The 16,241-nt window shown below is 36.9% G+C and overlaps 3 protein-coding genes across 7 annotated transcripts in view; 2 read left to right on the top strand and 1 right to left on the bottom strand.

Annotated features, from left to right (window-relative positions):
* LOC134839574 (glutamate receptor ionotropic, NMDA 3A-like) overlaps nt 1–2,372 on the top strand; it is a 106,054-nt gene extending 103,682 nt beyond the window's left edge. For all 5 annotated transcript variants that reach the window (XM_063855167.1, XM_063855169.1, XM_063855166.1 and 2 more), the window contains 4 exons: nt 81–187; nt 796–967; nt 1,209–1,769; nt 1,910–2,372. In XM_063855167.1, coding sequence (XP_063711237.1) covers nt 81–187; nt 796–967; nt 1,209–1,769; nt 1,910–2,275 — 1,206 coding nt within the window. In that variant the 3' untranslated portion in view covers nt 2,276–2,372. The remainder of the gene's footprint in view (nt 1–80; nt 188–795; nt 968–1,208; nt 1,770–1,909) is intronic.
* LOC134839588 (rab-like protein 6) overlaps nt 1–16,241 on the top strand; it is a 323,021-nt gene that overhangs the window by 157,430 nt on the left and 149,350 nt on the right. The gene's annotated exons all lie outside the window — the stretch shown is intronic.
* LOC134839590 (aquaporin AQPAn.G-like) overlaps nt 9,361–16,241 on the bottom strand; it is a 364,076-nt gene continuing 357,195 nt past the window's right edge. Inside the window, exons 2-4 of the mRNA XM_063855194.1 lie at nt 14,410–14,471; nt 13,904–14,182; nt 9,361–10,460 (exon numbers count right to left, since the gene is read on the bottom strand). Of these exons, the coding sequence (XP_063711264.1) occupies nt 9,751–10,460; nt 13,904–14,182; nt 14,410–14,431 (1,011 nt within the window). The 5' untranslated portion in view covers nt 14,432–14,471 and the 3' untranslated portion in view covers nt 9,361–9,750. The remainder of the gene's footprint in view (nt 10,461–13,903; nt 14,183–14,409; nt 14,472–16,241) is intronic.

Raw genomic sequence — 16,241 nt, forward strand, 5'->3', positions numbered from 1 at the left:
AAAAAGATTTTTCGTCTTCATTCATATTACGTATATAAATTAAAAAGTATTCTGAGTTTTGAAAAAGCTCCTTTGTTTAGATCAATGAGCGCCTCGTGAACTACGAGGCCACAGGCATGATCACCACCTGGGAGAAGAAGTGGCTCACCACGCCCAGTGGAGAGTGCTATTCGCCTATGATGAGCAGGTTCGTTAAGCAGAATTTCTATTCCACCGATATAATTCTCACGAAAATACTTCGCGCGCAGAAAGAACGTCTTTTTTGTGTTTTGGGAATACTCGCAAAATCAGTTTGGTCGGCCTAAGAAAACTTTTAAAATTTTCCACACTTTTTAAAAAACCGCTCTTCAGAAAATCCTAGATCCATGCCTGCTGATGCAAATAACAAATAAATTAAAAATAAAACCTGACAACTAAAGCTGATTTTTAGCGAAAAGTACTTTCTTTTTTTGTAGTTGCTACATTTTACACCAATTGAAATTCTTCGGTATCGCATTAATTAGTGAACCCGCTAAACCCTTTACAGTAGCCTCGTAAAATGTTATACTCTTAAAATAGTAACCCCTAAGATGCTTGAGGGTGAAGCAACATTACCCAGCCCAGAAAAATAACCAAAAAAAATTGCATGTAGTTCTTAAACAGGGGGACAACAGCGGCTCGCCGTGATGAGCTGTACAGCTCTTGTGTTGGTCCTTTCCACCGTGGATAAATGGTCTTAATAAGAGTGGCAAAACATTAATTCTCTTTAAAAATTGATCATCTCTCACCCGCTTTAACATGATGTTTTGATCTTAGGTACCGCTTGTCATTCGACCACGCCCACGGGGTCTTCATCCTAATACTGGTGGGCAGTTTGTTCGCCCTGTTCGTGCTAGGCATAGAGTGGCTGGTCTATAAACTGGTGGTGCCTTGTCTCAAACAGCACGAGTACAGTGGCAAATGGAAGTACATCCTATTCTTCAGCCAGGCAAGTAGTTGTAAATCCAATTTCAACTGGCCATTCGTCCAATGAAACAGACAAGTACGACCGAAATGCCAATAATATCGTTTTGGAAGGAACAGCGGTACAAACATGAGTTCAAATTTTGGGCTTTGTCAATAAAACAGCGATCCTTGCACGGTTTGGAAAATATAAATTCAAAACTTAGTGATCCTTTGTATTTTGTGCGATTTTTGAGAGTGAATTGCAACTGAGACTGATGTTTTAGCGACTGAATGCGTCCCTCAAAACGGCACCCAAGTTAAGCAAAAAGAAACACTCCATAATAGGACTGGTAGATTCCGTTCACTCCAATGTCAAAAGAACAAGTGCAAGCTCCCCTTCTAACTCAATCACAAGACTAGCACTTCTACGGTCCAGTACCACCGGGTCATTCAAGTCCAAAAAGGTACCTGTTTCCAATCAAAATGGCGGAAACACTCCTGCTAACCTAACCTTGAACCCGGGCTACAGTGAATATCATCAGATGGCAGCTAGCAGAACCAACAATTTGTCTACTCCTAGGAGCTCAGTAGCTAGCAAGTGGGGGTTGGGTACCATCAGTCGAGATACGAGCTCAGATGTGGTTCACTTTAGTTCTCTATACAGCCATCAGGGGTCAATTTCACCGCACACAACAATGCCTGTATTGCCCCAGAACAGAGATGACTCATCGTTGTTTGATAGTTGTTCAAGTCTGTCTTGCAATGTGCCAAATAGAGCCAACCAGAACAATTCAGGTGCAATTGCTGTCGGGACATATTCGGAGCACAAAGATCCCGGCGTTAGGGTCAGTTACCGCTAATAAATGTTTTTTTTAGGTCCAAACTTAATAAACTGATTTAAAATTGAGTTCTCAAAGTCATCATCTGATATTTGATACCACTGTTTCATGTAAAATGTGTCGACTCAAATGGCTTGTCCTTTCAGTTTCCCATCATAGTCAAAAGTCCATCTCACAATGTCGGCGGTCCGTCAGGCGAGTTCAAGACCGGAATAGAAATAGTCCAGACCCACATTCCTAATGGATTCATCTCAGCCGGAAGCAGCCGGGACATGTCTCCCATGCAGACTCAACCTGAGCAGATGCAAATGATGCCAATTACAGTGAACATGCCATCAAACCCGGCAGTACAGTCGCAATCTGTTCGGGTTAGAACTCCTAGCCAGGGAGCTGGACTCTCGAACAGAAATAACACTATGACCCCCCAGAAAGAGAACCAACCAGGAGTTCCCATACATACCAGAAGAGTTCCACTAGAATCTGAGTCCAGGTCTTGCTCCACAGACATCTAGTTTTAGACGATCGTTTTCGAAGTAGAAGAGTTACTAGCTAATTGCCGCAAAATCTATCAATTTACTATTCCATTTCCATATTAAGTCCCATTTTTATATTCAGTTCAGATAATTCTCAATTACAAGTTTGTTTGCAATGAATTCATTTTGTTCCTTTTTTCAGTTTTAGCAAATTAAGACCTAAAATGAAAAAAATATGCGCTTTTATTCAGTAAGAGAAAAGATCATCTCTCAAATTTCTGCAATAAGAAGTAAACCAAGCACAAAAATTTCCTCAGAGGCGAAGCTTCGCTTCGCAAACACTAGCGAGAACACGACAAAAAGCAGCTCTAGAAACCGCATTAAGAAAAAATAGAAAAAAGTCTCGAATTACTGAAAATTTGGCTAGGTCTAAGATTCGATCTGCGACCTACTAAAATAGAAAGATTGTGAGTCTCACACACCAAACACTCAGCAACGCACGCTTAACCATCGATCGACAAACACTAGTCGTGAATAAGGCAGCTACATATGCTAACAAATTGCCAACGCGATTCAGCAAAAGTAGCACCAAATACAAATAGACACAATTTTGTCAGTAATAATTTGGACTATAACAAACTGAAGACATCCACACTGTAATTGCATGCAACAAATCGGAAAGCATACAGTCCCTTTATGCCTTAATTTCGCATTTCAAAAAATTGCGAGGTATATTGGGTTAGAAATTTTCTGAAATCGAATTTTTAATATTGTTGTTGTTTGAAACAAATAGCTTTCGTGGGTTAACTTGATAAATTTACTCAGAAGCGAAGCTTCGATCCGCAAACACTTGCGAGAAGTCGACAAAAAGCAACTCTATAAATTGCTTTAAAAAATCAGAAAGAAGCATCGAATTAGCAAATATTCGTCTACCTCTGAGACCTAATATTCGAACGTGCGACCTAGAGATTAAGAGTCTCACACACTAAACCACGGAAGCTTAATTTGTATCAATAAACAGTCATTCACAAATAAAGGAGAGAACAGATGCTTTGCAATTTCCAATAGTGCAGTGAGCTTTTCAAACAAGTAAACACTTTTAATGAACGCTTTATTTGCGAGTTAGGTTAGAAAAATCAGAAAACTCGTGATAACACACTAAGCTGATCGCATGTCTAACAATGCATCAGTTGTGTTAATTAATTACCATTCGAATGTCAGGCACTTGCTATCAAAGAGCTGTAAAGGTGCCCCAAAAGTGGCACGAACATTTGCGATTTAGTTTAGAAAAAAAAGAATTTTCTTAGTAATACACAAAGCTGCCGCTACTGTAGAAAAAAAACAATTCGCAGCGAGAGGTGAGATAATCAGGAAAATCATGTTATGTCCATGCCTAATCGAACAGCTTTAATCAGGCGCAGATCTTGAGTTTTTCTGCCGGGAGGTGCAGCGGAACTTTGAAAAAAAAACAGTTGCTAAAACTGAATTCAAATATTAACAAAATGTAAACAAAATTATACTAAAGTGAGTCTGCAATTTTTGGCAGCAAATTTGCTTTAGTTCAATTATATTAAACTTGAACTTAAGTGAAAAATAATAATATTTTGATCAAAATCAACAAAAATGTTTGTTCTGGAAAATATATCACGGCAAAGTCAAGAATAATCGAAGGCGAAAAACGATTTTTAAATCTCTAAGTTGCTCCAAGTACTGAACTGCTATGCCGATGGTGCTGCCATCCTTTAGTCCCAGTTACTTCAATGTGGCCCGTTTGCCTCTGATGCATAAGTTAGTTAGTTGCTCTCAGGATGGCAAAAGAAATTCCACAACGAACGTAACACATGGCTGTAAGGTCAGTCCCTCTTTGCACTCCATCCATCCGCAATTCGCTTTAAAAGAAGGTAAATTCGGGTACCAAAACTCCATCCACAGATGTCACTAGTGGAGTAAATGAAATATGCTAACCTTCGCAAGCTGCTACAATTACGTTTTTTTTCTCCCTCAGCGGAATTCAAACCATTCATCGCGTTACGATGTAGGTAAGACGGAGCCTATGTGTTTGTGATTCGAATCTCGAATGACGCCGCTGACTGCCTGTCTCAAACGCTATGAGCTACAAGATCCGCAACTAATGCTGGGGTACCACGTTCACTATTTGCATTATTGCTAATGGGTTCCTGTTTCATGTCTTTTGAGAGCATGGAAGCCAGATTTACTATTGCATCCCGAAATTCGTTTTAGCGTAAGGTCACAATCCACTTTTTGTAGGTCAAATCCTTGTTTATACATCTCATTTGGAGTATTTTTTCCATAGAGACTTTTTATACCGAATACACAAAGCATCTCTGAACTCACTTTTTGAAAGGTCGAAATTGTTTTTTTGACAGTGGCAATGAATCCAACCTTAAAGAATAACTATCAAGTATACTTCGCTACACTGCGCCTTTTTGAACAGCTGGCAAAACAGCAAACACTTCCAGTTTGTTTCTAAACAATTTGTTCTGTTGCTCCTCATAGTTTTTCCTTGCTTCTTTTCATTTCGTTTTCTGCTCGTGTTGATCAAATCTTTCCTGGACAAAGAATTCACAAGACAAGATGTTGCTTCTCTACTGTTCAAGTAGAAAAAGGTAAGTTGGCATTTTCAATTGAATTCCGTACTCCTAAACCTCCTTGTTCTGCTGGAAGATAGAAAAGAACGCGATCCGTGTGTGTGATATTAGAGACTCCCAGGAGAAAATTTCTTCCCACACTTTTTAAACAGGAAACTGATGTACTTTTTACCACTCAGTGAAAAAAACTCTATTCACCTTCCAACAATTTTATTCAGCCAACCATTGCAGCTTGGGGTTCATTCTCTGCAACTTTTGGTATATCATCCAAGCACTTCAGCCCTTCTTGAACTTTTTTACCAATGAAAATATGCTCTCTTCTTGTGAACCATTATATCCACCCAAACTTTGGAAATGTTTGTCAATTACCTGTCAACTATTTCGAAATCGAACTTGTCAAATAAACTTCGTCATGAAAAATGGGATGTACAACCAAGTAGCTCATGCTTGACTCAGGATAGCAATCATATTTTGGCCCTTACTCTATCAGGAGTGTCAACCGATCAAACGACCTGTTCAACTCAACAACAGCCCCTGGGTCATACATACCACAGTTGGTAATACTTATCTGGTGATTCGAGTGAATTGATCAGAGTACTTTTTCATGGCCTCTATAAGATAAGATGAGAAAAGTATCGTATAAGAACAAAAACAAGTTCGTGAACTTGAATCAATGGTAAAAAACGGAAAATGAGAAAAAACAATTTCCCTAGAAAGAAGCATTAACAAAAATTTGAGCACAGAAACCTAAAAAACTTTTCATTACTAAGAAAGTGCTGTTTTTATGTTCGGAAACTAGTTTTCCTAGAGTAAAACTAAAATTCACAGCTTAAAAATTCAAGAATGTCCTTTTTCGCGGTTGAATCGCTCGATTTTAGAACAAACCAAATTTTAATGTCGTTGGAATTACGACAGAAAGGGCTTTAATATTATATAATATTCAACATCCAGTCCGATTATTACTTGTGGTACGTTTTTGGGTTAGAAAAAAGTTCAAGACAAACTAAAACATGCTCGAAGACTTTCAAGGGTGAAAAACATGTCGAGAAGGTTGTATTGCAGTAGCACGGAAAGATTCGACCAAAATCATTTTGAAAAAATTTAAAAAAGGAAAAACTTCGGAAAATATCAAACAAAAAATTCAAAATTACTATAATTTTTTGTTTAAATTTCATGTTATTCTTCAGTATAGGGTAACTGAAACTGAGACAACTTTCGGATTTTGTGAGAAAAAGCATACCTAACGCATAGTTTTTTTTTCTCACTTGTTGGATGATCGGACAGAAAGAAAAACATTTTTTTTCAGAATCAACTCAGTTTTATCGAAGAACTTATAAACACTTTCTGCACATTTTTGGATGGCAATTTTTGATTTTATTTTCCTCAAGCACCAAAAAAAGACCCACAAATCAAAAGATTTGGACTTCAAGAAATCAAAGGAACGTCATCCGGTGTACAAAACGAACAACAGTGTTTATCAAAAAAGTTTGCGCGGCCCCAAATAATTTTACGTTATTTGTTTTTGCCATTGATGAACTTAATTCAAACTCCACTTGTAAAATGAACTCGAACAATAAAAAATGATGCAAAAAATTCAACGACACAATTTCCAAAAACAAAAACGAACCAGGGCTTAGCATATTTTGCTATTCATTATAGACATAGCATGACAAATAATTGGCAAAAAAGGATCCTAGAAAAGCTTTCGAAAAAAAGCTGAGATCTCATTTTGAGAAAAACATGTACCTTTTGAGAAAATAAGTGAAGTAAGATAATTGAATGCTAAATAAGCATCGCAACATAGAATTTCGAAGGAGCTACAGTGCCGGCAATACTTGAACTTAAAACGGTTCAGCTGAAAAAAAAGTATCTAAAATGTTTCAAGTCATTCTTTCAAAACACATACCCACTCTAATAAGTTTTCTGCTCATATGACGCAAGACGAGGCCCAAAAACCGATGAAAAATAAACCAAAACCTTCAAAGCCGATAAAATGAAAAAAAAATGAAATTCCAACAAATCGATGTTGTACAGGTATTTGTACTTCCTATTACGTGCGCGATGTTTTGGATCACGTGCTTCCAATATGTCACCGATGGTTCGTCAAACGAGGCCATTTCTGCAAACGTCACACGCCGCATTGCCCAGTGCTCAAAGACGTAAGTGCGAACCTTGGGGAGCCTTGCTTCGGCAAACGCAAGCCTTGGGGGACACTCGACATTTTTGTGTTGCGCATGCCCCGGCTGGATACGGCCTTGAAAGCCACCAGACCAATTACCATTAGTAGTCTCGCAGGCCTTCGGATAGAGTCGACTTTTGGTACAACTTTCTGTGTTAGTGGAGACCAGAAACGGGGGACTGTGTTCTACAGAATCCCCTGATGTTGTGAAAGCTATTTGTGGAAAATGGGCTTTCCCGAAGTTGCCATGAATGGTAACCGCCACAATGCTTTTAGCACTGTGGATCCTATGATGTAATCTTAGGAAGGGTTCATACCCGGTGATTTTAAAAAGCTCGGATTCGTAAGGTGAGTAGTTAGGCAACTTGTAACCCTCTAAGAATAGTGCGTCTTGGTGAAATTAAGTCTCAGTGATGGTCATTTATGACTATGAGAATACTGAGGACACAGAGGCAAACAATGGGAGAACACGACAAAACGCAGCTCTATTAAGTGCAATAATAAAAATTATAATTAAGCCTTGAATTAGTGAAAACTCAGCTTGCTATGTTATTCAAACCTGCAACCTAGCAATTAAGCGTCTCACAAACTAACCATTCAGCCACAAAGCTTAATAAGCATCAAACACTAGCCACAAATGAAGCAGAAAACATACGCCATGCAATATCCAATGCTACAATGAAATTTTCAAATACGTCAACACTTTTAATGAACACTATTATTTGCAAGTTAGGTTGAAAAAAGAAGGTGCGTAATTCGACACTAAGCTGATTGCAAGTGTAACCAACACCGCATGACAACTTTCGATTACAACGGGTATTCGAAATTTTTAAAATATGTCTGTTGATTGATTACAGTACACAATTACAGACTGGAAGATTAACTAGAATTGAGGTCCGATATTGGCATCAAAATTGTTTATTGTAACGAAGTCCAGTACCCGGTTACAATAACCTTGGGTATACTAATACCAGGATTAAAAAACATGGAAAACATGTATATGTGCAAGAAGCATCGATAAGTCCTACCACAATCAAACATGAAAAAAAGTGCTATCTTTTTTTTTAATAAAAATTGGGTTTGTTTTTCGTCCGTGGTTTGAAAACAGGACTTGCAAGAAAGCCTAGAATTTAAAAATTTCTGACAATTTTATTAAATTAAGCTTTCTTCCTGTTTTTCATACTTCCTATTAGTTATCATTTTTCCTAACTTTTGATTTTTCGAACGTTTTTTTTTTATTAGGGCGCTGGAGAAAAAATAAATTTCACGGCTAATCCTGCAGCAAAAAGCCTGCTCGCTTGTTTGTTTTGCTCAAAATGTAAAAAAAAACTTCCAACCGAGTTTTCTCGAATGGAGAAAAAAATTTGGCATCTTTTTAATGACGTTTGATTCACGACTGTAAGATCTTTAATGTTACAAAATAACACTCGACCGATTCCAAACAGTTTTGTCGTACTTGCTTTTACGTGGACAAAAAAACTACTCGGAGACAAAGTTCCTTCTTACTTGCAGTGGTCGAAACAAAAACAACAGCATAACCTAGTTACGTGTATTCACTACCTTCAGTATCAATTAAACAACACAAACTCTTTGTTATTGTTCCGACTTTCGAAGAAAGTAAGGAATATATATGGCCGGGGTGGTTTTTTATTCAGAACAATTCTCAAAAATAACTACCTCAGGGAATTGATCCATGGACCTTCGTTGTTCCAGATTGTGCGCGCTAAGCAGCAAACTCCCCTGACTTTAAGTTTGCTCTGAAACGCTCATTAATAGACTAACGTGATTATAAGAGCGCTGTGATAGTTTGATGCTGAAAATTTCACGCGCATTATTTACGCGTGGCGAATTATCCCAAACTACAAAATCGTTATTAATTGAATTGAGGCAGGCCAGGTGGTCAGATTAATTCCAACAACGATTCTTATATTCATCTGAAAAATCATAATTTGTCAAAATTTCATAAACCAAAAATTATTGGAGACCAGTTTTGGACAGCCGGAACATTCAGGCTGATACGAGAAGTCTTGTTAATAATATATCCCTTAAAAATATCCCTGAGAAAAATTAAACGAAGAGAACGATTAATTTAAACGAGAAAAAGCAAGGCAATTGTTAGGAAACTACGCCATAATTCCTAATTGATTTCACGTTTCGAGGGAGGGGAGAGAGGGTGAAAGATATGTACCCAGCAAGTCGTTAGGAACTTGAGTAATACATTAGTCTTCCTCAGGGCTAAATAATCATATTTAACCAATTCATATTTAACCGATTCTTTCAATCATCAAAACATTTCTCATCAATAATTGGCATTTTTTCTTTGGGTAGCTTAAATTAAAAAAAACTGAAAATTTCTTTCTTTTTACAACAATCAAAGTTAATTTTACATAATTACATACGTATACACAAAGATTTTTTATTTTTTTTTCATCAACAAACTGAACCAAGATTATTTACATACCTTGTAACAAAGTACTGTTCAACGGCAAATCTTTTTTTTTTACAGCAAGCATGGAGACAGTTAGTTAAATAAATGGTCAAACGCACATAGCTTTGAAAACAATGAAAATGAATCACGTCAAGATAAATCGCAATAAATCATATTCAATTTTCACAAAACATTCAAAATGTCAAAACCCATGAAATCAGATCCTATTCAAAAATTATTATCTTTAATTAAAAAAAACAATAACAATTCAGTCAGTTAGTTCGGTTCGATTTTTGCTTCAATCGGCAGCATTTCCGCGACTAAGTGCTTCAAGATCTGCCTTAACGATCGACTGGTCCGAGATATCGTCATTAGAGATGACTCGCGATATGTACTCTTCGCCTGCAGAAGGATTGAGTGATGCTCCCTCTTTAGAAGTGCCCACCACTATAATGGGATTGGTCGCTCGCTTCATGCTCTCTATTTCTCTTTGTTTATGCTTTTCATCTGAATTCATACTGCTTGATTTGTCTCCATCTGATTTATCTTCGTTGTTTTTGCTGCTATCTTTTCCATTTTCCACCTTTTCCTTCCACAGGAACAATGCTTGATTCAAAAACAGGGCATAAAATGACATTCCAAGTAAAGTTCCAACTATCGGACCAGCCCAATAAACATAGTGGTCGGTGAAATCTAACAGAATCAAAGCGGGTCCAAAAGCTCGAATGGGATTCAAAGCGCAACCCGAAAACCCCCCGCCAGCTATTGTCAAAGCAGTATACGCTGCTGCTATTTCCAGAGAAAGACCGTAGTCGTATTGAGAAGGAGCTTTGTTTGGTTGACTTGAGTTCAACAGCTGGACTGCGAATAAACTGGAGAGCATTATCTCCATAAGGAGACCTTGGTACCATTCAATTCCAGGGGGGAGTTTAAGTAGACCCAGTTGCCCCGCTTCAGTCCAGTCTGGATACGTCAGAGCATACAACACAGCTGAGCCAGCCACTCCACCTGAATCAATGATATCAAAATGGAGAAATGCTGTCGGTTAAACCTCAATTTCAGTCACTGACGCAAAAGGGGAGCTTCACATTTTATCACTGGTATTAACAAAATGTTATTAGCGAGAAACTGTGATATAACATGAAATAGAAAAAAGATTGAATGCAGATTAATTGACCATAAATAAGCGTATAAGAGTCTGATCAAATTAAAGACAAGCAAAGCTCGTTCTACGAAGATATGTTGAATATGAAAACAACAAACAAATATCATGGGAATTCAAGCAAAAAACAGGTATATTAGATTGGTGATTAAGCTGCATTAACTGCTCCTGCGGAAAATTTTTTTTTTCGTTCACAAAATTGTATCCCCACGAAGGCGCTACTAAAATTTTTCACAACTAATTTCAATTGAGTAAAAATAAATAATTGTTAGTTTGTTACCTTATGTTTAAAACTAGCAATTATAAGCCTATTACAAATTAGACGAAAAATCTTTATACGCACGAAATTAGACTCAAATCAAAAAAATTCAAATCGGTCTTTCTCGACACTCGGAAAAAATTTTTAACGTTTTAAAATTTCGTTCAAATCAAGTCTGAAAGGGCTTTAATATAATGCACAACTTGACTTTTTCTAATGATTTTTCTCTGGTACCTGATTTTGCACGGATAACAAAAAAAAACAAACATCCGAATACAAAATTCCTCTCCATTTTGAAAGCCTAGAACTAGACAGACGTATTCAATAGTTTTAGTAAAAAAGGCAAATTGTGGATAACTGTTTATATCAAAAAAGACTAGAAAAACAAGAAATTAAAAATGCTAAAAAACGTCGCAAACTAATTTTACTTGAGTAAAGGTCGTTCGACTCACCGCTGAAAAGGCTTTAATATGATATATCACTTGAATTATTCCACATACTATTTTTGGTACCAGATTTTGCGTGGAAAACAAAAAAAAAGATAAAGCCGAACCAGGATAGCCGGTTGCTGTGCAAATTCCCACCTCACTAAAAAAAAAACATTAAAAAACTTTTATTTTTTCCTCAAATTATTGTCGTGTTTAGTGCGTCATAGGAAAAACAACAAAGTATACCAACGTGCAGAAAGCAGTGAATTATGCTCATTACAAAAAAAAACTATCTTTTATTACCTTCTATTTCAAAACCTTTTATTATAAAAATTGTTCTGATGCATGATAAGCTCGTGCTGGGTCCCGATGTTGTTAAGATGTCAAAACATAAAAATATTAACATAATTTATTGCAAAACCAACCGACTGGTCTCGATGTTGTTGGTATAACTTGGTGTCAAATTATTTTATCAGATATCAACAAACAGTTTGATTAATAAAATAGCATTATGTCAAACTCAAAAGAGTTCAGCAGTGCGCCCTCAGATTATCAAAGTTCAAAGTCAAGCAATAATTCGAAATGTCCACCAACTCCCTCGAAATAACTTCCCTGCCAATTTTTTTGTTTTTCTAAGATTCAAACAGAAATGCATATCACGTCGATATTCTCTTTTGTAGGGTTTCAAACTCGATATTCCGGTTACCATGATTTTTGGCAACAACTGACGAGGACCATTTACTGCTGTTGGTAAATCGATTTTCTGCTTTTTTGATTAATATCCTCAATCAATGGAGTTCGATTTTCCCACCGAGCTCTAAGTGAATGTACAATTACGTCGAATCTTGAAAATACCGTCAAAAGGGCCGGGAAAAAAATTGTTTCCATTCGAAGACCTCATTATTTCACACAATGACCTGATTCACATTACCGGGATGTTTAGCAGCTTGCTGTTCCAGTTGCTAATAACTTAAGCAACTTTTGAAAGAGGCCAACTTCGTTCTCTATTGGGCTTCTCAGTGCTGGTCCAAATTTTTCTCTGCAGATTTTTTCAATGATCAAATCTTGCCTGAATAGAAATTGTCTTGATATCGTGAAATCCCAGTCTTGACTGTCAGCATATCAGATACTGCTTTCGACTACCATTTATACATGCTGTCACTAAGTTTTTCGGATGCATGATAGCTCGTGTTGGGTCCCGATGTTGATAAGATGTCGAAGCATAATAAAATTAATATAAGTAATAGCAAAACAAACCAACTGGTCTCATTGTTGATGGTATAATTTTGTGTCACACTAGTTTATCAAATATCATCAAACAGTTTGATTAATAATATAGCATAATGTCAAATTCAAGAGAGTTCAGCAGTACGCGCTCAGATTATCAAAGTTCAAAGTCATGACATTTATTCTAAATGTCATTCGAATCACGACTAAAAGCATTTTAAGTTGATACATCACTCGACCCATTCCAATGATTTTTTGTGGCACCTGATTTTGCGCGGGAAATCTACAAAAAAAATTAAATAAAGCTAAAACGCATTTGAATACAAAGTTCCTCCCCATTTTCAATGGTCGAAACGAGGATAGCCGGTAGCTGTGTAAGCAGCTAAAAATTCAGACCAATGATAAAAAAAATTAATTTTCATTTTTTCCACTGTCGTTGCTTGTCCGTGGTGTGATGAGAGTATCTGAACTTACGCATATTCGATAGTCATAAAAAATATATATATGCACATTCGACAACAGTTCTCTCTGAAAAATGATTAGAACAAAAACTGTCAATTTTTTAATTCACGGGAAGGCGCTAAAAAACTCAAAAAATAGCTTGACTAGAGTAAATTAAATTTTAAATTTTGTCGCATAGATAAAAGCATTTTCTTCTTTTATAAGCCTGTTCGCTAGTAGCTTTTGCCTGCTTGCTTATTATAATTTAGTTTTCGACGCTATGTTATTGTAACGACTATTTGAAAAATTCGAAGGAGTTTTGTATTCGAGTGTTTTAGTTTTTAGTTTTCCACGCAAAATCAGGTATCACAAATAATCATTGGGAAGTGTCGAGCGATAGATCATCGAAGATTTTTCAGTCGTGAAAAACCCATTTGAAAATTTTGATTTTTAGTCTAACTTCAAGCGAATAAGGTGAGCGAGCAGGTTTACGATAGCTTAATTACGCTTAATTTAAGCCGTGAAAACTAGTTTTTCTTGAGTGTATTCGGGAAATAAAAACGTCAAAACTCAATAACTTCAGCAAAAAAAATTGGAAATTTTTTTTTGAGTTTTTTAACCATTTTTTATGACATTTTTCTACAAAAACTGTTTTCCAATTGGGCTACTTTACTATGACTGTCGAATATACCTGAGTTCTATTGTTTGCTCAGATCTTCTTATCACACCATGCAGAAAAAACGGCACTAATTTGACAAAAAATCTTATTTTTGTATTTTTCTATACGACTACGGTCGGATAATTATGTGCTACTTGCACAGCAACTGGCTCTTCTTGTTCAACTATGCTATTGAAGTTGCAAGCATTTAAGATTAAATTTGAGTAGCTCAACCGCATTTATATTTCACTGTTCTGAAAAACCGCAGCACCTTACCAGTTACTTGAAGAAGGATGTAGAGGAAGGCTTCCAGAGGAGGAATTCTTTTAAGAATAGCAAAAGCCATCGTGACACAGGGATTAATATGGCAATCACTGGTAGGTCCAATCACGCTATAAATCACAGCTATTAGAAGTCCAAAACATAAGGCTGGTGCGAGGTATCCTGTTTTATATCCACTCTGTGCCTCACTTATAACTGACAAGCACCCGAAGAACACAAAAAAGAAAGTTCCCAGAAATTCAGCAATCAAGCAACGCAGTAGCTTCTGTCTGGCTATTCAAACGAAATAGTAGTCAGTTCAATACTTTGATTCAAACAAACAAAAAGAATACCATGTATTATTTTAAAAAAAACAAGATTTTGCAAGAATTTAGTTCCACTTCTATACGGATTTTATGCACGAAGGAAATGTTGGAAAAAGAGTTACTTTGGATTAGTATAATTGCGGAATCACTTATTGAAAAATAACGTTACATTAAATTTCGAGATTAACTGGCTACTATAAGCAAAAAATTCGCCCATTGCTCTTTTATAATTTCGGCATTAAATATCGTCACATATTCTGAAAACATCATAACCTTATTTAAGAAATAGTTTAGCTTGATTCTGATCATTAGGCGATGATGCCGCCTCTCTCGTGTAACATAGTTTGGGTGCAAACCCTTGTGTAAAACACAGAAGCCTCTCTCTCTCTCATTCGAATGGAAGTACATACTGACGGAAAGTGAAGCTAGTTCCCAGAACGATGGGCTAGAGTCTAAATAGAGCTTTACGTGCTTTTAACCGTTTCTAGCATAGCCAATTTAATGTGGTTCTCGTAACATCGGCAAAGACACACAGTTTCTACCATAGCCAATTTAATGTGGTTCTCGTAACATCGGATCGACAAAATCATTACTGCTTAAAAGGTATCAGCCGAGCTGTAACATTCGCCCGGAAGATACATATCGACGGAAGACAAAACTAAGTCTTAAGACGACTGGCTAACGTCTAAACAGAGCTTTGCATGCTTTTCACCGTCTCTACCAAGCCAGTACTTTTCGGTGGTCTTTCTAACATCAGGTCGACAAAAACGTTACTGCTTTCGGCTTCGGTCAAAACACTTAAATTAACTAGATTACATGCAGAAATAGTGAGCTCATGGCTGGGTCTCAGTATCCCCAGACCACGAGGTCACTCCTAAAAACAGGGCTACTACTTATTATATTACTATTGTTTTTGTTCAGTAGATAAAAATCATCATCTCCATCGAAGATGGATCAACCCTTTCCCCCAACTCCTAGCTTCTCATCCTTATCAAAATGAATCTAGATGTTAATTAAATTCAAGTCAGGACATGACAGGAAGCTAAAAGTTTATGTAACAGGATAAAAGTTTCAGTTCCTTTACCCCTCCGGATTGACAAATCCGCTGGATCAAGCTTGTTAATCCTGATTTCTTCTTAATCCGGAAGGCCGTCTTTCACCCTTCACCGTTGTTCGCAACGGCCTTGCAACTATTGTAGCGGCACAATAGTTGCAACTCGGAGTGTTCTCTGTTACTCTGTAACTCGTTGTCGTTTTCCAATCTCGATTTCGTAGTTGTTGTTAGCGCAGCTAATGTTGTTCTGTTTTTCTTTCCTGTTTTAGCCAAAATGGCCGTTTCTGACGTTTCTCAGAAATATGACGTCATAATTCGAATTTTTGAAATTTTAAAATACCAGAATATTCCAGCCCTCACCGTCTGGCCAATCGTTCCAATAACGTTCTTAGTTCTAAATAATCACCAATCCGGAAGGCTCGCTGCTGGTCAATGTCCTCACTGAATCACGCACTGTTCGTAAAATGGTTACAGTGTCATCGAACAGAATTTACAAAACGCACGAAATTACTTTTATCCACGTCACATCGACTCACTGCAGAATATAAATGGCATCATACTACATCACTATAGCCTTCAAATTCTCTCATTAATCTGCACATTGAGGATATGACTTAAGATAAAACATATTTTCTGACTTCCAATGTCAATGTCCCGATTAAAACTTTTTCTCTTAGATTTAAAAGGTGTTGGCTTGCAAGACAGTCCTGCCAACCAACAAGTGCAGGCTGGAATATTTAAATATACTCCTTCACTTAAGCCTTCCTAAATAAATAGTAACTGAGTGTCTCTAAAGCCACTTCAACTAAAATCAAAATGCAAGTCTATAAATGCAACAATTTCAAAACTCAACTTAATGTTTCAGTTTTCAATTACAACTTGGTTGCTTGGTTTCTCACTTGAGTTTTTCACACACATAAACAATTCTGAGTTTTAACTTTTCTTCATCACTCCTTTGTTTTCTTCTTTTTTC

Source organism: Symsagittifera roscoffensis, chromosome 2, assembly GCF_963678635.1.
Source record: "Symsagittifera roscoffensis chromosome 2, txSymRosc1.1, whole genome shotgun sequence".
Classification (NCBI taxonomy): domain Eukaryota; kingdom Metazoa; phylum Xenacoelomorpha; order Acoela; family Convolutidae; genus Symsagittifera; species Symsagittifera roscoffensis.